General features: G+C 36.7%; 1 protein-coding gene across 6 annotated transcripts in view; it reads left to right on the top strand.

The window, feature by feature from the left end:
* The window catches only part of SLC4A10 (solute carrier family 4 member 10), a 160,427-nt gene that overhangs the window by 115,889 nt on the left and 21,356 nt on the right, over positions 1-23,182 (top strand). For all 6 annotated transcript variants that reach the window (XM_049798918.1, XM_049798929.1, XM_049798910.1 and 3 more), the window contains 8 exons: positions 3,990-4,147; positions 5,944-6,031; positions 6,544-6,690; positions 7,300-7,400; positions 8,771-8,945; positions 9,125-9,258; positions 10,446-10,691; positions 22,358-22,463. In XM_049798918.1, coding sequence (XP_049654875.1) covers positions 3,990-4,147; positions 5,944-6,031; positions 6,544-6,690; positions 7,300-7,400; positions 8,771-8,945; positions 9,125-9,258; positions 10,446-10,691; positions 22,358-22,463 — 1,155 coding nt within the window. The remainder of the gene's footprint in view (positions 1-3,989; positions 4,148-5,943; positions 6,032-6,543; positions 6,691-7,299; positions 7,401-8,770; positions 8,946-9,124; positions 9,259-10,445; positions 10,692-22,357; positions 22,464-23,182) is intronic.

Genomic DNA, 23,182 nt, shown 5'->3' with positions numbered 1-23,182 from the left:
AGTAGTGGAGATTGCAATGACAGTTCAATGTTAGATAGCAAAGAAAAGCAAACAGCTTCTCAGCTTTAATGTAAAGGAGAATCCTAATTTGTTTAAGGAGTCTGTATGTACCTAAAACAAACTGTCACATTAGATACAGATGACAGACCTGACAGGAATAGATGACTTCAGCTGACACATTAATACAACAAAGGTTGAGTAAGTGAAGAAAGGTGATTTAAACCAAAATTCTGAAGAACAGCACTTTGAGTCTGTTAAATCTTAATGTTAGTGCAACTGAGCTAAAAGTAGAGTTATGCGATTGCTCCATCTGGTGCCAGACTTATTTCCTAGCAGCAGTAGCTATTTGCACCATTTGAATTCTTGACTGAACATGCTAGACTAGGAATGGTATATGGCTGAAATAAAGATGGGAAACAGATCTTTTTGTCAAAGAGAGTGAGAAGAAAGGAGGCTGGCTGGGGATGTGTTATGGACCACAGTTCTGCAGAGGTAGGAAGGAGATACATAAACAGTGACAAGTTGTTAAAAATTTAATGCTAATACTTTAATAATATTTAAAACTAAGATTATAATGCTTTTAAAAAGTCAAGTATGATTTTGGTTTCCTGATATTTATATTAAAAGTGTTAACTAAAACTGATTGTTTTGGCAAGTGTTCTAATATCAAGATGTAAAATTTTGTAAAGGATATCAAATATAAATAAAGCTATCTATTCAAAATTAAGCTGTGCAGAGGTGAAGCTCATAACAACCCAAAGGGAATGACATGATTTTCGGTAGTGCTTTTCTTGGACTTTTCCCCAATTGCTTTGAGTGTTGTAGGATTAAAATCCCAGTCTGTTATCTAGCTGCATGATGTTTGTATTAAACAAGAATGAGGGCTGCATCATTTGATCTTTCACTCACTATTTTTGTAGTGCTGCAGCTTTGCTGATCAAAAGAGCTCTTCTAATTAAACTGGCCTGAGCAGAGATCAACATGTCTTCTTTTGGCTAGCTTGGCAGTGTTAGATACCAACAAGATTGTCATGAACATGAAGGGAACAACTTTTGGTTGCAGGAATGAAATAACAGTAAAGGATTGTAATCTAAATACCTTCTTTGACTGCCTTTAAAAAGATCCATTTATCCTTTTGAAGATGCTTAAGTAAAGTACTTTCCCCTTGAAATGTGCTATTGCAGTAACTCCCAATGGTTATAATTGGAATTATGGGCACAGATTGAGAGAAAAGTAGAGCAGTGCACTAATTTTCTCTTGAGTATTGTGATTTCTTGCTCCAATTTTGTTCCACATATTAATTTCATTTATCTTCTACAAAAAAGCACCTTTGACTACCTCACATATTATCTTCTTGCTAATCTGTCTCCCATGGGCTACTTCTAATACTCCAAATTTTGGAGTTGATTCAAAAAGCTGACTTAATCTGAGTACAGCACTGAGACTGTGTTGATTGTATTGGTATCTGTTTATGAATAATGTGAGACATGGCACTAAAAGCTGTCTTGAATATTACTTCAGTAGCACAGAGAGGGAGACATCATTTCTGATGCTTGTACTTGTAAATGTGTCACTCCTCTGTCTCTGGGGACACGGTGAGGACTTTGTATTTGGGGGGTGATACGGATATGATCTGTCGCAGCACCACTTCATCCCATGTCTGAGCAGGATGGGCATGGCAGTTTAACACCTGCATCTGCCTGGTCTCTGCTTCTTATGCCAGAGGCTGAAGGGAACCCTAGTTGTCTTGAAATACGAAATTTATAAAGAGACTGCACCCGCATCCGTTCTCATGGCAACGTTCCTATGCTCCACGTGGAAACAGTATTTCTGAATCAAACCCTGGTTCCATACTGACAGAGTTTGGTCTTTCAAATACCATGTGAAATAATTGACTTGTTTTTGAATACTGGTTGGCCCTGCTTATAAATAAATTTGATTAATGTATGTCACGGCTTTCTTAAGAAGTGATGTTGGGTATCTTCTGTCTGTCCTCATGTCAATTTGTTTGCTTCTGGGGGAGGTCTCCACTACTCTTTTCAGTCCTTGAGTTGCCCTGGAGGGGAATGACCTCCACATTAGTTATTTAATTTATGTTTAATCGGAGCTTACTGGGACTATTTAGTGCCAGGTCATGAATGTGGCTCAGGTTAGGGTGCAGATTAAGATGCATGTGAGCTCTCTCCAGCTAAAGACCTCTTGGGATAAGATACGTATGATGGATAGGTTAGATGAAGCATTTGAAGGATGTAGCTTCTGCCATTGCCCCAGATTCACTCCAGGGCCACCTCTGCTCTCACTGTGCAGTGGAAGCAACACCCAGGGTTCGGGTGTATTTGCCCAGTTTGATGCTTCTCTGCCAGCTATTTTTCTTTTAACTGGGGCTCTGTTCACTACCTAAAAGATTTTGGAATCTCAAGCTGATAAATAGTACAGGAAACATATCTGGAAATACTTTCTGGTAGGCAGGAGACTGAATATTTCTTTCAGATCTGAATCTTGATCCTGTGATTGGTATGTTAGTGGGACATTAAGGTGACAAATGTAGCACGTACGTGAGACACTAGTTATTAAATGTTAAATCCATTCACAAGGTAAAATCGGCACAGAATGCACATTGCTATGTGCCTGAAAGACTATTTCCTTTCTCTCAACTATAAATGACCTATGACACCAAAATAGGTGCGAAGTGAATCTGTTTGGGTTTTGTACTGAACCCTGACGAGTTATTTTGTGATTTGAATGGGGGATAGAATTTATCTCGCTGATACTTTACCTTGAAAAGGTACTTGGTCTCCAATCTTCCAGGTTGATTTGATGCTTGTTTAACTTTGTGAGGTGTTTGGTCATTGTTCTAGATTAGCTTAGGGTAGCATTAGACATCTCTTTGTGATCTCAGCGAAATAAGATTTCATTACACAGGCAACTGTGTTATATCTGAATTCTGATTTAGTGCCAGAGCCATTTGCAAGAAAACAATTTTCTAAATATTACCAAAAACTATGCAAACTAGTACTGACAGATGGCTGTAAGATAGACATTAAAATGGTCCACTTTAACAGTTTATATTGGATTTGGTTGCTGTTGTTGTGTTTAGATTAATAAAAGGAAAGCAAATGACAAAATTCATGCATTTTGAAATGTAGACAATACTCGTGCATAATGAAATCAAACATACATTATATACTCTATTGCTCCATGTCGATCTTTGTTACAGAGTAAGCTCTAGACTGCTACTGAGGAAATAAATACAAATTAACACATTCCTAGGCAAATACCTGGAGCTTGTATAGCAATGTCATGATGAAGCTGTTTCTCTGTTTTTTTCCTACTGTCCCTGCAAAAGTCAACATCACTGCCTTAAAACTCTAAGGTTTTTATTCTGCTTTGTTCTTTCAGTTTACTCTTGAGACGGTCACGGTCGTAGCTTATTTTCTGTTATTTTCAGCAGATGGGCGACTGTCTTCCATTAAATCCAAAGCCCAAAATACATCCCACTTAGTGTAGTAGAAGGAAAATTACATGTAGTGGAACCTGTTCTTCTCATTGAAATTATGATACAGCAACTATGGATTTATGATCACCAGAATTGTTAATTATGGAAAAATAAAGTGTCTTCGTTTCTTCTACTGTTATGACTTACTGATTCTGTTACAAATTATTGATGCTGTTACGATTATTGATAAAAAGTATTACTAGGAAATTAATACTATATTCTTAACAAGACTTTGAATGTGATTTTTTGTCCTCATAAATTAATTTTGCAGTACTTTAACTATGTTTACAAGAAAAATTAGAAAGAGCAGTTACTTGGTTTTGAGAAACATTTTTATTTAAAAAAGGTTACTCAACAGACAAAAATAGTAGAAACCGTGTAATTGAAATAACTAAGATTATAGTGCAGTGACCAGAAAGTTTCTGTCAACAAATCAGGTGGAAAAAAATCCCTGTGAATAACTTTCAGGTTGTTATTTAATATACTTTCCCAGGTTGACCTACACTTCATGAAAAAGATACCACCTGGAGCTGAAGCATCAAACATCTTAGTTGGTGAACTAGAGTTCCTGGACCGTGCGGTTGTTGCTTTTGTTAGGTTATCTCCTGCAGTGCTGCTTACAGGACTAGCTGAAGTTCCGATTCCAACAAGGTACAGTTGGATTTATTTCTCTTCATGCTTTTCTGAGTAACTTGTGGAGACAGGGTGATGTGACCTTCAACTTTGTCATTTATTGAGTTATGAATTTGGTTCATTCTTTAACAAAGATATCTCTTAGAGACATCTTTCCACTTACCCTTTAAATTATGTATGGGTATATTCAGAGACATGCCATTTGTGTGTGCAGATAATCATTCTTTGCAGAATTAGAATTGATAGCTTGTTAGGTTACAATACACAGTTTATCCTATACAAACTGGTAATACTGCAGATGAAATACTGAAGTGAAATATTCAGCTTCTTAGAATATTTCATCTGCTGAAGCTACTTGTGTGATACTGCATAAGTATATCCAGAAGAAAAAAATGAAGAAGGAATTGAGTAAAGGGAAGAAACAAACTGTGATTTGATTCACTAAGGACAGTGAATGGATGAAGAACATGCTGTAAATATCATGCTCCTCTAAAAGTTACTTTGTAGATGCTTGCATGGTAGTGAATGTGACTTTTAACCATACATTTTTATTAGATTAATTTTTTTCTAAGTTGAAACTTTTTCTGATGAAGTACTTTGGTTCTGAGAACAAATTATGAGGAATTTTTAAACAATATCTAAAATAGACTTTGTAGTCAGATAGAAAGCATTTAAATAGATCTGCAGATACATGGTTTCCTGCGGGGGTTGATTCCGATCAAAACTCCGAAGTGATTCTCCCATATCTGAATTCACTGCTTTAACTATTATTGCAGTCTCTCACTTTTTTTGTATTTGTGCATATGTTTGTACACCTATTCTGTCTCTCTTTCACCTTCCCTCTTTTAGTTTCTGTAAAAGTAGAATTCCGACAGAAGGCAGTAGTGTATTCCAGTTGTTTGTGACACTCAGGAAGGAGTGTTATGCTATGAAATGCAATGCTGAGACTCAGATCTTTGCTCCCAGTCAGATAAACAGTACAAAATTTGCTTTAAGTTGTAGTTACTTTGGATATGACTTTTTTGGTCTTCTATAATTTTTGCCTGTGTATAAGGAACATTGAGGGGCTGAGCTGGCTTTGAAAAAATCTTCTGAAGCCTTTCCTTGTAACATTTCCCAACTTTCCACAAAAAACCTCCCACCAAAAGGAATACAACAGATTTCTTGATTTTTGGCCAAAAGAAAATTAAATAATTAAAAATTAGGATAATTAAGAATTTCTGCAAAAATGTTTATTTAAAAAAAAAGGTAATAATGTTAGTCAAAAAATTGTCTTTTGCATTTTAGCAAAACTGAGAACTTCAGTTATTTCATTTGAACCTGTCCTCTGCATTTTATAGAACCCTTCTAGCCCCAAGCCTAGATAGAGGCTGTCTAGAGCCTTAATGGGAATAAGAATGATTTTTAAATGATTTTTGTTCGGGGTAATTTAACTTCCCCAATATTGCAATAATACTATTATGATAAAATAGTTGATTTTGCTGAATTAACAGAATTAAATAATGTGTTCTGTACGTAGATTATAATTGCATATATTTATTATGTAAGATAAGGTTTGTTATATAACAAGGTTTTGATAGTCTCAATCAAGTCTGACTGAAGCTTACAATATATTTTTGGAAGTTATTTTCACATTTTTTCTAACCAGATCTTCATGTTTAAATGCATGTGTGAGGATCTTGAAAGAGATTATATATAATATTTGTCTTGGAGGTTCTTCTAGTCCAATTTTTAAATAAGTATTTCTGTAGTATGTATAGTTACTTTCAACCATCTATCTTTCACTTTTTTTTTAATTTATCTTTTATTTGTAGATTTTTGTTTATTCTTCTTGGACCACTGGGTAAAGGGCAACAATACCATGAGATTGGAAGGTCAATTGCAACACTAATGACAGATGAGGTATTTTTATTAATGGCTTTTATTCATTTTGTACTGACTGAAGAGGTGTGTAATAGGGAATCTCCAGTGTGGAATCATCCAGATTAAATGTGGCTAATCATTCTGATGATGCACAAATAGCATTCTAGTTCTTTTCATGATCCTGTAACAGCCCAGATTATGCTGCCATAAGGAGTTAACAAAATGAGAAACAATATTCACATGCAAGGATATCTTCACAGAGAAGATTCCATTTTACACAGTTACTTCCCAGTGGAATTAATTGTGTTTTAAACTGTAAAATCTCTGGAACATTTAGCACCCATAAGCATTTTTTTCCATAGCAGCTTGAGCTTCTTTGAAAACTACGTACCAGAAACTCTAGTCATTTGAAGCTGAGTTTGTTTGTTTGGTGGGTACTGCAGGAAGTGTGTTCTATTTCAGAGAAAAGGGGTCATTGTAAAAAAATGTTATGAAAGTATTCCTTTCTCCATCTCTTTTTCCTCCAACGTACACTTCTCCATTTTTCACAGGTGTTCCATGATGTTGCTTACAAAGCAAAGGACCGCAATGACTTGGTGTCTGGAATTGATGAGTTTCTTGATCAGGTTACTGTTCTCCCTCCTGGAGAGTGGGACCCAACAATTCGAATAGAACCACCTAAAAATGTTCCCTCTCAGGTTTGTACGCTGCAAAATTCAGACACTTTTAAATGTTGTGATGAATTTTTGCTAGGTAGAATTAAGTCTCATTAATTTAGCATTTAGCAGAGTCACTATATAGACATTTTGCGTGCCTTTTTTTTTTTTTTTTTTTTTTTTTGTTAATTTGCTTTAAGAGAACCCTTGTCTTGCAAGCATACGGTATAGTGGTGACATTTTGTGTAGCTCAATACTAGTTCTCTCCTGAATAAACATAGACAGTTGCATCTAAAGATCTTAAATTCAGGGGTAGTTGGTCATAAACATCTTTGATTATTCTGAACAGCTATGGTTTGCTTTTGTTCTAAGCTTATTGCAAGAATTGGTCAAAGCAACCTGGCTTGCTACTCTTTAAAATGTTTTCTGATACAAGATTTTCTGTGATCCATTCTTTAAATTTCTTAGACCACAATTCCTTCTACTATTTCCTTTTTGCAGAACTCCTCTACAGCTTATGAAGAGGTTATGTTGATGAATCTTACAATAAAATTTACATGTTTAGCCTTTCAACTCTCAAAGCCTGTTTCCTCTGCTAAAACTATGTTTTAATTACTAAGACACATGAGAAGTATCTTTTCCTTCTGGTAGGAGAAACGTAAGATCCCGGGAGTGCCAAATGGAACTGCAGCCCATGGGGATGCAGAACAACCTGGAGGACACTCTGGACCAGAACTGCAACGCACTGGAAAGTTAGTGAAAACATGTGCAAAATCTCAATTGTTCTAGTGATGCACTTCCAAAGGAACCATGATGGTCTGGTTCTCTCTCAAGTGACTGCCTTGGCATATGAATTTTTTCAGGCATTTTTGCTGATTTGCATACCACATACATGCTAATATGCAGAGAGGAGGAGAGGGCAAGAGGATTTGAGTTTTCACATTGTATTTATTGCAAGCTCCTTTCTCTATTATTTATAAAGGTCAGACCTCTGTTAAACTTCAACATTTCTTATTTTTGTACAGCATGAAGGAAAAGTTGAGAATAGTCTTATGCCATATATTATGAATGCTTACAACTGTTTTGTAAGGGTTGTGCAGCTCTAGCATTTCTTTTTTACCTCAGTAAGCCATGATGTGTCCCAGTACACGAGGCTATGATTACGATGGTGGCTGCAGTATACATACATTGGAAGGAAAAATCTGCCCCAAGGAATTCTTTGTTCTCTGGTCTAATGTGGTGTGCTGTAAGTGCTTCAGCTGTTAGTGGTTGCTTTAGTGCAGTGTAGTTGTGTGACAGACTTTTCTTTTACCTTTCTGCCTCTTGATATTAAAATATCGTTCCTACCTGCATAAGGCTAAAGATTGAGGTGCAGTGTTAGTGTACACAGTGGGGCAGAAGAGATGATGGCCAGTCTGGCTGTAAGCCGTTCCCTCAGTGGTGAACCTGGTGATTGACAGCTCAAATGATTGTGCTAATATTTAGAAGGTGGTGGCTCTTCATCTTCCTCTTTACCTCAGCAACATCTGATATATTGGGTGCCTGTGAGAAAAAGAGCATTGTGGGGATATTTACTTTAACTGTATGGTATAGTGTAAGGGAGAGTCTGTTCCTAAATACTTGATTGTAGTTAGCACAGTGTAAATGACAAAAGGTGACATTTCTTGTTCTTAGAAAATTGTGGCCTATATTCAATTCTATCCTCAAGTGTATTTAGGAACAGGTTCTCAAATAAAGAATGTGAAGCTCCATATGTAGACGTGTCGGCAAATGGGCACTGTGGTAGCTCTCTGATTAAACAAATGTAAAGAATCACTTCACATAATAAATAATAGGGTTTTATGTGTGGGAGCTAACAACTGTTCAGAAGTTTTGGGTCTGGATGATTAGATGGAGATTTTATAAAAGAAATATGCAAATTAGTTTGTTTTAAAAGCACAATTTCCTGATGAAAGTTATCAAGAAAGGGTTCCCAGAAACTCTTGCTGGGAAGGGTGAATTATAAGAGTATGTATCATTTGATCGAGGAATGATAGCTTCTCTGCAGTATATTTAAGGCAGTACTGTGGAACAAAGTTTAGTATGCCTTTTTCATTAATTTGATCTGTTCTATGTTTTTTAGATTTTTTGGAGGATTGATTTTAGATATAAAGAGAAAAGCTCCCTTCTTCTGGAGTGACTTCAGGGATGCTCTCAGTCTGCAGTGTCTGGCATCATTTTTGTTTCTCTACTGTGCTTGCATGTCTCCTGTCATCACATTTGGTGGTCTGCTTGGAGAAGCAACTGAAGGTCGTATAGTATGTGTTAAATCTGAACTTTTAAAACAAACTTAAATTCCTACGTTTGTGGTTAGTATTTTCTTACTGTTGCATGAATCACCTTTAAATATTGGTGTTTCAATGTTTAGAACGCTACAGACATTGCAAAAATAACCTGTTTGAAAATTTATGGACACTTCTCTTTGTATCATATTCAGAGTGCAATAGAATCGCTGTTTGGAGCATCCATGACTGGAATTGCCTACTCTCTCTTTGGTGGACAGCCTCTCACTATACTTGGCAGCACAGGACCAGTTTTAGTATTTGAGAAGATCTTATTCAAATTTTGCAAGTAAGTGAAGATCATGATATGCATCATCCCTCGGGTGTTGTTAGGTAAAAGTAGAGACAGTGATCCCAAAGTTCCAACATCTGCAGAGTAAGATCAGCAGTTTGTTTTGGAGTGCATTGCTTAAGCTTTCAGAGTCTGAAAATTATGCAGTGACTGAGACAAGTGAATTGGTGGTAATGCAGAAAGGTTGATGTTTGGGTTGTGGGGTTTTTTTTAATTGTTGTTTTTTTGTTTGTTTTTTAAAAAAAACAAACCCTAACCTGTTTTGAAGGGAATGCAAGCTTCAGAATGGTGGTTTGGTTGTTTTAATTTTTTAATTGTATCATTTTCTACTCTGAAACAATACATTTAAATCTGTGGTTTATCTCATCCCTAACTCATGCAGAAGGTGTTACCTCGCACCCAGGAAGCAAGTGCAGTGGCAGTGGTGCCATCTTTCAATAGTCACTAATATAGACCCTGCCCTTCTTCCACCTGAACAGAGAAGGGGTGAAGAGTCATGCCAGAACAGCATATTCCCACATTTATATTAATGTGCTGTACGTGACATACCTCTACCACAGTGTGGGTAAAAATTATGTCTGCATCTTGGCAACCATCATGCTTCTCTGATCCTTTCTGCTTTTCTGCCTTATTGCTGTGATGGGGACTTCTGCACCAAGATCTCCTGAACAACATAGAGTAGGAGATCTTGCTTAGCACTCCAAAAGCTATTTTATCACCTTCAGGTAGACCTTTCAGTTCTCTGTGATAATGTCACCCATTGTGTTTGGAGCTCTATTATCATATGCAATAAGCATACAGGATTTTGATGAAAGTTGTTGTTTTAGCTGTTCTTGCAGCTTAAGAAGAAATTGGCAGGTGTTGCCTCTTCATAAGGCAGGATATGGGATAAAAAATGAGTGGTGCTTGTACCCTTCATGTGTGTGACTACTCTCAAAGCCGCTTGCTCACTCTAGGAGAGAGAGCAAGCTCTTTGTGTCCTGTTAATTGGGAGGAGAGCTCAGGTCAAGAGGTGACTTGACCGTATCTTCAGTTCACAATAGGTAAATAATTTCTGATTCAGACTGTCCCCAGAATCTCCCATCCCTAGGCAAAGGAAATTTTGGAGCTGCCTCTTCTCCATTTACTGTGGCTGGACAAAAGATAAAGTGTGTTTAATTTGTTTTCTTTTTTTTTTTTTTTAGAGAATATGGGTTGTCGTACCTTTCTCTGAGAGCTAGCATTGGACTGTGGACTGCAATCCTGTGCATCATCCTTGTTGCAACTGATGCAAGCTCCCTAGTCTGCTACATTACCCGGTTTACTGAAGAAGCTTTTGCTTCTCTTATCTGCATCATTTTCATTTATGAGGCCTTAGAGAAGCTATTTCATCTCAGTGAGACATATCCAATCAACATGCATAATGATTTGGATCTGCTGACTAAGTACTCGTAAGTAAGATTTCTTCTGTTAACACTGGGGTTTTTTTTCATAGGTTATGTTTTCTCTGGGAGGGATGCAAACCAGTGCACAGCAGGAAAGGTTTGCAGTAGTTGCAAACTTAACATGTGGAAGCTATTGAGTTAGGCATGATGCTGGCATATGGACACAGTAGTTGCTGGAGGTATGTGTACAAGCAGTACACATTTACTTAAGATAAGTAAAAATATCTTGACTTGGAGTTTGGAAAAGCTTACACACATGCAACTTGGAAGTCCTAGAATAAAACATAGGACTTGGAGGGACCTCAGCTTTAGGTCTTTATTCACATATTTATTTAGTGAAGTGTAACTCGGTGATCTCTTACTATAACCTTGTACTGATGATTTATAATATTTTATTGGGTGTTCAGGCAACACTTTTATATCATATTTATCTGTTGGTTTTTTTTCCCAAATTGAAATATTGACCTGTCTAAAAAGGATATAATTTGATGTACCTCCTTTATTTTAACCTCTCTGGCAGTTAAAGTTCAAGCTCCAAGAACTGAAGTGGATTTGGAATTGTTAGGTGCTTCCCAGCAGTGATTGATTTTGTCATAATCAATTTGTTCATAATAACAAGATTTTTTAATATGACTCCTTTTAAGCAGCTTTACTTTATTGTGGAGTTTTGACAGGTAGTATTCTACCTGGGGAATAAAAACATGAATGGATTTAATCAGTATAGTTTCATTTAGAAATAAAAACTCATAGACTTGTTTCTCTGATATGAGAACAAAAATGTTCTTCTAGTAAAGGACAAGATCCTAGTCTGTCCTGAGGCCAGTTAAGCCTGATCACCTCAGCAACTCAAATGTCATTAAAAAGCATTTTCAGAGAAGAACCCCCTCCAGAAATGTCTTTTTTATTTCATTGAACCCGTTTGAACCCTCTGCATGAGCAGGGTGGGCCCCAAAAGGAACAATGCCTGAACAGTGCCACATCTTCTGTTCACTGGAAAAACAGGAGTGTCTCAACCAAATGTCTCATTTGCATTTTAAGCTGGGAAAAACAAAATGCAGCAACAGAGAAAACATTTGAGCTTTGTATATGTTATCACTAGGAAAATAGTTAGCAAATCCTGAATGTGAATGCACATTATATACCTTAATATACAGAACAAGTTAAATTATAGAAACTATAGTTCTGCTATGACATACTCTCTCATCATGCTGAAAAAAAATACTATTTCTCTCTAATAGTTTAATCAGTAGACAAAGGACTATTAATTTGAAGAGAGAGCAATAAACATCAAGAATAGACCATGCATGCTGTTGAAGTTATATTCTGGTCTTATTTAACTTCACTTAACTTCTATAAAGTCATTATTTTACCCTAAAGAGCCTCGTATAGCACAGTGTTTGTGGATTATTTTTGTTTCCTTTGCCACTTCAAAGTAGTTGTCTCAAAGGGAAAGGGAATGCAGTGTTCTCATATGATTTTGAAAAACAGATGTTGAAATACTATACAAAGACAAAAAAATATTCAGAAACCATTTAGCAGGTAGAGCTGAGATGTTACAATATGTAATGAAAAGCATAAACACAAATAGAAATACTGATTCCTGGGTAGTTAGCTTTATTCATGGTTAGCTGAATCCTGTGATATTGCTTGAGATTTTGGAGAAATAAGATTAACAGTCTTAATTGTACAGGGGTACAGTGATAGGTATCTCTGTATTTTATGGAAGTGTTTTATCATAGTCCTTATGTTTGCAAATAAATGGTTTTGGTTTTATTTAAAATTCCATTCATTAATCAGAATCCCAAATTGATTTTTGAAGGGTGTTGTTTACTTGCTGCGTGCCCTTCGTAATTGTCTTCATTGAATGTAGAATGTGCAGAGCACACAGAATGGTATAAGAGCAGCAATTGTTGTCCTCCAGTTACAGCTATTGACCTGTCCTGTCCTACAGTGTTGGAATACCAGCACATGAGTTAGATTTTCCAAACACAATTCCTGAAGGACAAGTGTCTTCGGAAGAAAGATTGACCACTGCCTGGTGGTTTCAAACACATATATAGCTATCAAAATTATTTGATATAATAGTTTTGTAGTTATTTATGGGGTCATCATTTCATACCTATATTCTCAGTTATTCTTTCACTCTGTGTAGATAGTACAAATAAATTGACTTTTAAACTCTTGCATTACATTTCACTTTTGACATTTATGTTATATCTTCTACTTTCAGCAATATCCTGTTTATTATCGAAATCATGTCCATGGGAACTGACCCCACTAATACCAAACTGACTAGCTGTAGACATAGTTATAGGCAGCATAGCTCTTATGGGATGTGGCTTATATTTTTTTAACCTTAAAACTGATTGTTGGAAACACCACTATGCGTACCGATTATCTTGTAAGAGTACATCTGCTGATTCCAAGGATTTGTGCTCTGAACACAGCAAAGCAGTAATTCCAGCCTCTTCTGTTCTCTCCCTTCCCTTCTCCTTCATCTGAGTTTTTCTTAGTTCTTCAAGACCGCCCCAACAGTTGGGAGAATGGAAAGATGTGCTCTGTTGGAGCAGCTCTACATCAGCTGCCCAAATGACCAATGCTTTCACAGCAGGCTTGGTGAAGCCTGAACTCCATAGGTGTGCTGTGCAGATATGCACATACTACTCTGTCTAGACACAGTAACTATTTGCCCAGAACATGAAGGTATCACAATTATCATCCCCATGGGATCACCACAAGACAAGACATTTCAAATAACCCTTGGTCCCTGCTCAAATGTCTGCACATATCTCAGTACCAGAAAAATCAGAAACTAGAAGACAAATAAGCATAAAAGCTCACTTGAAAAAAAAAAAAAATCTTGTTTGTTTTTGTACTTGAAGTTAGGGAATATTCCTTTCACAAGGAATAAGAAGCTTTTTCTGCAGCATCTGACTCCAGTCCTTCTACTTCCAGTTTAAATCGGTAACAAACTTGGGCTGAAAATGGTCCTGTCCTTAAAGGACCAGCATACTCTGTTACAGAAGCTAATTAGTATCTGCTGTTTTGCTAATTAAAACAGCTGTTTGCATTTTCCTCTTTGGGGATTTTAAAGACAAGTTTTTAATTGTTAGTAAAGCCTTGGCAGTTCTTTAATTAGCAATGGGTGAACTTCAAAAGGTTGAGCAACTCATTTCTCTTTGAATGCTCAGCCGAAGCTTATGGAAAACTTTATCTTGGATCTGCAATTCTATGCTAGAAAACTCAGGTTATACTGTAAAATTTCTGTGTTTTCTGTTTTCCGTCTGTTGCTCACTTGAAAAGTTGATGATAAATAGGTCAGGACGCTGTATATATTTGAAGCTTCCAGTGTATGCTGTGGCCCAGCCCTCATCTCTTCTGCCATGGGCTTTCCGAGGATGCTCTGATGTCCACAGCTGCGTCTGCATCCCAGTACTGTTGCCTTTGCCCTGGTGAAGACTTGAGTTTGACTCAGGAAAAGTCATTGGCATGCTGTTAGTACTGTCCTTTGGAGTACTTGAGAGACAAAGAAAATAGTAATTTAAAATGGTTGGTATTTCAACCAGATTGGAACCATATTCCAAGTGAGAAAGAAAACCCATTCTGTATTTTGGGTGGGTTTGAATTCTGTCATAAACAGTCTCTGTTGCAGGAGTTTGATGTAAAAGGCTGTACTGCATGCATCTCCTCTTATATTTAAGAGTATACAAATCATTACTAGTATCTGCCATAACAAACCTTAGAAGACTATAGAAAGAACATTCAGAACAGTTGGGATGATTATTTTTTGTTTAAATCAAGCAGACCCAAATATTTGAAAATCACCTGAAAGTCCTCCTAAAAGATTTCTTAAAAATTTGTATTTACCATTTTAGGTAGAATATAAGAGTTTGAGTTTGTTACAGAAATGTATCTCAAAAAGACAAAAATATCTTTTGTTGCATGATCTAATTAATGTAGAACTAGTCCTGATGCACTTTTTACTCATTTTCTTTATTATACTTGTTTGTTACTCTCTTGAAATATTGGCCCTAATCATCAGGTGATCTACCTGCAGGCAAACCCGTTCAGTGTTCATATGTAACTTTTTCTTAAAACACCAACTTTATGATATGGACAGTAAAGAATAAGGCTTTTAAGAGCTAAATCAAAAGAAGGAAAAAGACAACCTGATTTTCAGTGTGCTACTGTGCTGCAGTTTTTTTCTTTTTAAACTGCACTGTTTTGAAGGAATTTAAATACAGTAGCTGCATTGTTTATTACATAAAATACACATACTTTTTGATTTTTTATTTATTTTTTTTTTTTTTACTGTGACCTTTTTGTATTTGTCATGCCATTAGCATTTGTAGGTTGGCATAGCAACTCTCTTATTTCTGTACTCTCCTCCTCCTGCTTTTTCCTACTCTGTAGCAAATATATCTTCAGTTAGTGAATCCTGTCTGGAACACTGATACATATCAGTTTTAATGTGTATATAAAACATTAGGATACCATTTTTGCTAGGAAAGGAGACCCCTACAACTGGATGGATTAGAAACAGAGGTTCTCAAAAGGAAACCAAAATAAGCATTGTGGATGAAAGGAACATGATTTAGAAAGCAATCCAGTATTCTTTAAAAAAACAAGCATTTTAAGATAGTTATCCTAGAATACAGAAGATCAATTCTTTCTCAGTGTGAGGTTGCTTAGATCTTGGGACTTTATATTTTGTTTTTTATTAATTCTTTTTTCAGAGTGATGAATTCATGTTGTTTTTAATAATTCTTTACCAGAAGTTACTCAATTATTAACAGATTACATTGAATAATTTTAAAGTGATTTCTTGGCATAGTAATATGCATATTGCAATCTGTCTTGGTATTGACATGCACTTAAGCATTAGAAGTAGAAAATCCCACTCTGATGTAATTAAGGAGCCAAGTTCATGTCAATCTCAGTATCTTTTGCAGGGTATAGAAAGCATTGCTTCTAGAAGCCACTGTGAAGATTGTTTTGTGCATACCACTGTTTACACAAGCAAGTTTTAAATCTTTAATTATCTATATAACTTAATCTAAATACATTATTACTGGATGCAAATTATGTTGGTTTATACCCTGTATAAAGCTGCAGGTGGAATGAGAAGAGTCAGTGATGATAAGCACAGAATTTCTCATTAGGATCCCAGGCATACAATTGAATTCCAATTCCTGTAATGATTTCTTTGAACTTAGATATGAATATAGTTTTTCTTTTCCCTTCTCCATAGGGTGTTGGGTTTTTTTTAGCAGTTAAGTAACTGTGCTGTATCGTGTGTGTTTTTCCCTAAGACTGTCCCTCTTCCGAGAATTATGCAACTGCCATTATTGAGTTTAACTGCTGGTTCCCTTTTGCTTCTTGATAAACCCTGGAATCCAAAAATTATTTTTCTTTATTCCATTTATCCTATTGTCTGCCCAACCCAATTGACTCATTTTTCTCTTTCTCTCTCTTTTGAGGCCAGGGAGTGCCCACCTTGCTCCATTCTTTCCTACTACTCCTCCCCTCCACTTTAGAAAGAGATCTTCTCGTTAAGCAATTCTCCACAGCATTCAGTCTGTAGTTGATTGCTGGTCTACACAATGCCTTCAAAATCCAGAAAGACCTAGATAAAATCCTTGGGTGGTTTTGTTACAGGACATTTATGTGTATTGATACACTACACCTGAACAAAAGAAACTTAAGCTGACCGTATATAGCATTATAGTATATTACAATATATTATTTCTGAACCAGCATATACCGAATCTCTTCTCTTCAGGTGCATGATTTTTTAACTTTGGAAGCAGGGTAAAGTGACATCCTAGACAATTTCTCAGTGAAAGCTTTCAGATGAATTGTCAATATCCCACGTAATTACACTACTTTTCTGCACTTTAACTTCTGTTTATGGCAGTTGCATACCATAATGCTGCTAAGAATGCATGGACTGCATATTGCACCAGGCAGCTAATAAAAACCAACCTTTATGAGTGACAGGCAAGGTTAACAAAAGTACGATGGGATTATAAATCTGTTTTCTAGACTTTCCCCTTGACAGAACAACATTCTCCTCCTGATGTGCTATCCAAAGAAACCTGATTCTTTGAGATGTCTTCATTCTAATATCAGTTTCCCCCTCTCAGATTTATATCTCTCTATGTGTGTGTGAAATTGTTGTGCTGCTTAGATACTTTTATAGGCTTTTCTGTTTTCCTCCTCAACTTCACCAACTAATCTGCATAGACTTCCAACTTAAGAGAATATACATGGATGCCTACTGATGTTTGTGATTGTCAGAGATGGGCTACTTGACTCAATGGTCTAATTCAGGGTGGCAGATCTCATGAATAAATGAATAAAAAATCTTGTCTTGCCATGACAGCTGTGCTTTGAAAGGGTTTTGTGATACTGAGAATAGAACTTATCTGACAAGTCCATTTCCCATCAGGATTAATTATTTTGTTTCCAGTTTCTTCTCCACTGAGACTTTGATTTCATCATTATGAATGTTGACATGACAAGGAATATGGTAAATATAATGCCAGGGATATACAGGTGTTGTAGGTATGGGACAGCAGAGAAAAGTCATCTATGATATTTTTTCATCCCCTTCCCATACAAGTGGTTAGACAAAATGAAAGACTCTGCGAGTGTCCATAATTCACATGAAGATGGTGTATTTGGAGACAACCTAAACATGCATAGCATTCTGCTATTGATGTACTTTCCTTCAACCTTGTAAATGCAACATAAAGAATACTTATGCATATATTCTAATACCTTACTTTCAAAAGAAAATTGGTGATGTTGCCTTCCATTTCTTACCATCTTCTTATTCTGTCTCTGTTATGTGATCAGTGTACAGCACTCTCATAGAGCATACTCTGTGTCTTAGGGGAAAAACTTCCTACTCATATTACCAAATATGTTCTCTGATATTCCGTGAGACACATTGTTTAAACAAGCACATTTTGTAACTTATTTGTCATACTTGTCTGTTGTTTTTTAAATAATATAAATATTCATATAGAGCAAATCTCATTCTCTACCTTAAATGAGCCAGAAAGAGATTTTTCCTTTCTAGGAAGGGGAAATGGTATGTTGGCTAATCATGAAGAAGCTGCAGTTGCATCTTTTATAGATCAGATCCTTACCTAGTATAAATAGGTGTAGCTTGCAACATGTACATGCTGGAAAAACAGGAGCTCCAAAACGGTGCCTTGTGAACTGGATAAAATCATCAATAGTAAGTGCCTCCTATTCTTGAAAGCACATACTGAAAAATGGCAACTGCCTAGGGATGAATGACCATGAGGCTTTCAAAGGAGCTGCACCATTTAGGTGTGTTTTATTTACTAACAAAAACACTGTGCAAAGCTCTTGTTCGAAGCTTTTATTCTGGCTGTAATGGCAGCAGAATGGGCTAGCACCATGCTGCATGTTTGAAGTCTGTGTAAAGAGGAGAGCGTGCAAGACAGGTTAAAGAGAAGAAAATGGTGAAGAACAGGCCTGAAGAATGGAGGGTAAGAAGTGGAGATCAGAGGAATTCTTCCGGCAGACCCAGGTTAATTTCAGTTGAACAAATAGGCCTAGGAAACATGTTTCTTGTTTTGCAGTAAACAGAAAGTTACAGTCAGGATGAAAGTTTTTTTAGTACAGAACCTTTCACCTGACTGATAGTTGAGCAACAATGATGTTTATCTTTTATTGCTGATCTACAAAGGAGGGGAAAACTATTCCCCAGCTTTACATATAAAATAACACATTTCTAATTTACTAACCCATGTTCCCTTTCCCATTGTCCAAAGAAAGATTTATGAAATTGAGACTTACAAAAGAAAAGCAAAAAGAGCTAGGAAAAATGTGAGGAGGTTGGGAGGACAAGGAAGGGAAGGGAGGTGCCATCAGTGACCTATAGTGCCTATATTGTTACAGTTGGATTGGTGCTGAAGACTTAGCTGAAGTCTTGATCCTCCTGTAAAAGGGAGAGAGGTACAAGCTCTAGAGGATACCAGTTTGTTAGCCAGTTCTAAAATTCATTATTTCTAATCTACCTTTGTTCCCCATCCTGATTTGCCGGAGATTTCTTGAGTACCTTGGAAGATGTGAAGACAATAAGGACTCCTCGCTCTGGTTATTTTTCTAGCTAGCAGCTTCAGGCCATTGTTTTTCTGTTACTTTCCCCTTTTGTCAGTTCTAATCTTACGACAGTTCTGCAGCAATTTCCTGAAGACTGTCTCATCCGAAATGGCTTATTAGTCTACCTCAGATTTATAAGCCATTTTGTAATAGGCTGTATTAGATGTTTAAATACCCTAGGAGAAAGCAAGCTCCACTGTTTTCTGCCTAGTCGCAAAATATGGACATTTTAAATACAGAAGGGCGTGACCTGTGACTGGGTATCTAGTGCCATTTTAGATCTCTCAGCCTCCAGCTGCTGTGAAAACAAAGGCATGAGTCACTATAGACCCTCTCACATAAGTGCCAACCCCATCATGGATGTCACAGATACCATGGGGTGTGTAGGCACCCATGTTTTGACATCTGAATTGCTCCCAGGAGATCAGAACATCTTGCAGTAGCCAAAAGTGTAAAGATGCAATAAGAATTGTTCTGTCATCAGTGTGATGACATGGGTATATTGTGAGATTGGCAGCAGAGATTTTTTTTTTTTCCACTATAGTGACACCTATACTTTTGCCACTACAACCAATGTCAGATTCTTCCCTGCCTGTATTCTAGTCATGAAAAACAGCTGTTTCTTGCTAGCCATGATGAAAGAGAATCAAATGAATCATTCTGTATCTTTTAGCATAATGAAGATGATTGCTGACTCCTTATCACTAAAAAGCATGGGAGTACGTTGCTAAGTTGGTACTGTATTTGGAGCTGAATATGTTGCTTAGAAAATATACTTACAGGTGTATGTAGAGTCTCTTGCTCATTGGTAATAGCATAAACTCCATATAGATCTCTTGTAGTGGGCAAGTGCTCAGCACTTTAAACAACTTTACGAGAATTTAAGAGCATTTGAACCTCCAAGAGGCAATACATTTTTACTTATTCCAACCTTCTGAGTAATATTTTATCAAGAAAATAGAAAGATGTGTTAGTTGTTAACGATTCAGTGTATTTTACTTTTTCTTCTGAGACCTGACTTCTCAGAGTAAAAAATGACAGTGAAAGAGACTAAAAGTTTTAAAAGATTAAAGTAGAAAGCCTTATTTCACTAACGTGAGTTTCTCCTTGCAGGTCAGTTGTGTTGGGAAATAGTCATCATTGAAGCAATTACATCTGTCATGAAATGTCACATTTTAGTAGATAATCTTCTATGTTCTGGCACTGAACAGTACCTCCAGTTGTGTTTTCTGGGCTGGACAGGGAGTGTCTTACTATCTCTTGTTTCTATAATGTTAAGCAATTAGTGTGATGCTGGAAGACAGTTTTACTATGATACAGCCTCACATCAAAACGTCAGTGTTGCCAAAAGACGTATAATATTGAAAACAATGTAATGTTATATATATCGAAACACTGAGATTGTTGTTTGAATGATGTTCTGGTAGAAAGCAGGATCTGATCTTTACAGTTAGGGCCTAATTCTGCACCTGTTGAGTGACAAAAGCTGGGTGCAGCGTGATTTTGGTCTGCATGGGTGGAGTTTGCACAAGTTGCTTACTTGCTGATGAAGTATCTGCCATTGGTAAATGCCTGTGAAACTTGGTAAAGGCCATACTGGAATGCTGTGAAGGAGGAAGGTGGTATTGATATAGAAATAAACAAGGTGATGATCTCATCTGAAGGTGAACTACTTGAGCTGTATTAAACTATAGCTTCAATTGTCACGTTTCTGACTAACGAATAGACATTTTGGCTTCTCTAACTTTTAAATCTGATTTTGCAGTTTGCAGCAAGTGTAACTGTACCATGTAGTGTTGGTGACATGCACAGTCTTCCCTTCTAGTGAGAAAGTGACTGTGATTGAACAGCCCACGTCACCTTGGCCTACTGTAATCAAACCCCAGTGGGCCATCGCCCAGCATCTGGCCAGTCTGCGATCGGCGATGGACATCGGGGGGCAGGGAGCTCCTGTGCTCACAGGAAACAGTAGTAACCTGAAATAGCCACCTCTGTATTGTTGCATGAACATCAAATACTCCCTTGCGATAACATAGACATACCGTTTGTTGACTTTTTTATGCTACCGTAGCTCACTAGTAGTGATGTGCTTCATTTAACCCATTTTGTAGTATTTTAAACTACTCATTGAACACGCATTCATTCTGCACTTGGGGCCTGATCAAAAGCATATCGGATATGTTTGAAAGGTCCAGTCTACATCAAGGACTTTTGGCTCAGGCCCTCTATTTCTCTGAATGCTGTTGCTATTTTTTTTTCTTTCTTTTCTTTTTTGTTCATGGGCTGTAAGGGTTGGTATTTTTTCTTTTATAAATAGCTGCATTTAAAATAAAAGCAAGGAATTGCACAAAGACAACCTGCATCTCTCTCTGTGTATATATAAAATGCAGCTGTTGTCACATGTATAGTATTGTAATTGAAATACAGTGGCACTATTCTGTACTCATAGTGTAGGTGGTAGAATTTCTTATTTAGAAAATATTACAAATCTGGATGAGAATTGTCATTTTGTGGAAACAAACAGCCACAGAGAAAATACATGGTGTAGGTAAGTGAATAAACCGATACTTTTCTAGAACTGGAATGCAAATGTATGCTTAATGGCTCTCCACTCTATAAGTCAGATGTTACCCTGTCCCCAGCTACTCGTGAAAACTTCATCATAAAGGAGAGTACAGAATTTATTTACAGCCATCATAAGTACATTAAAATACTATCAGGATAGATAGTACTATACATTTTAAAAGTAGGATTAATTTAAAGGGAACTGCAAAGCACACTTGACATCTTGGAACCTACAGAGTATCCTGCGTATTTTGAAGCCTTTGTCAAAGGAGTAGCCTCCCACGGTTGCTTCAGAGGCTTTAAGAACTTAATTTTGATTTTAAATTGCCTACACTACCTAATCATGTTTTGTATCTTAAAATACACCATTTAAAATGAAAAGCATGCTGTTAAAGCTGCTGCGGGGAAAGGAAAAACAACGGACACAGAAGTTCACAGAGCCTTTGGCGCTGGCAGTCTTGCAGAGCCCTGATGGTTGACCGGGCAGTTTGGCAGTTTTGCATGCAAAGGCGTTCTGGTAAAGAGAAAGAAAGAGGATACATACAGTTTGCATTTGAGAAACGGATCAGCCTGGAACTGTGCATAGCATCTAATCCCCATGTAGGGAAGTGTTAGGTATAAGGGGGTGGAACAGGACTGGCACATTCTCAGTGTTACAAACTGTGCTTGAAGTATCAATAAAATAGGAAGAAAATAGGTGGAAAAACTTGCTGTGGACAGTGGTTTAAATATGTCACGTTACGTACTATATATGCACACGCACCTCACGGCAATTTATACTCTAGTAATAGCACTAGCTACTGAGCTACAGACTGCTTCAAAGCATGCGTTTACTGAATTAATTTGAACTAAAATTATCTGGCAGAGTAGAGCATAATTTCAATATGTCATAAAGTTGATAGATGTATCAGATATTAATCCAAATTTTTATTATTAAGGAAAAAAAAATTACTTTGTCTTTTCAGATGCAATTGTGTGGAACCAGAACATCCTAGCAATAAAACCTTACAATACTGGCAGGACTACAATATATCTGCATCTGATGTGCCATGGGGGAATCTAACTGTGTCAGTAAGTGAAATATTGGAACTTAATAAATAAAGGCATAAGCATAAATAATTTTGTCTCTCCTACTGCAGCAAATATATTGGAAAAAATGCCATGTTTCTTCTGATATTTGTTTAGATAAAGCATAAAATATATTTAACTGAACAAAGATTAACATAGACTGTGTAGCATTATCTCCTTTTGTAAGCATTTTGTAGCCTTTGGTGGTACACATTAAAGCAAGTATGTGCATTTTGTGCCCTGCTTTGGAAACTTCTTGATACACTAGCACAAGAGTTTGACTGAGATTAAGTCTAAACATGTCAAATGACAACGGATTTGTCCTAAATTCTGCCAGATGGCAAAACCAAAGTTCCCTTGTGTGGAAAGACTCAAAAGCATTTATTTCTCCTAAAACATTCTTAGAGCTTTTCAGGCTATAAAGGAGAGGAAGGGGAGAAATTTTGTAACCTTTTCTGTTCAGTGACCAAATTTCTCTCTTTATATAGGCCTTAAGTGTTAATTATATCTTGGTTGTGTAATTTTTTTTTTCCAGAGTGGGGGAACAAGCTACAAGCAGTTTGGGGAGCTTGCATGGATATATATGTAACTTGTTTCTAAATGGTATACTTCTCTAGGTTTAAAAGATTTATTACTTCAGGTTTGCCTTCTTCAAAGCAGCATTTACAACTTGATTAAAATGTCATATTGAGACCAGGCCACCACTTTTTCTCACAAATAGA

This window comes from Accipiter gentilis, chromosome 1, assembly GCF_929443795.1.
Source record: "Accipiter gentilis chromosome 1, bAccGen1.1, whole genome shotgun sequence".
In the NCBI taxonomy this organism is placed as follows: Eukaryota; Metazoa; Chordata; class Aves; order Accipitriformes; family Accipitridae; genus Astur; species Astur gentilis.
This window is presented reverse-complemented; position numbering and strand designations above follow the sequence as displayed.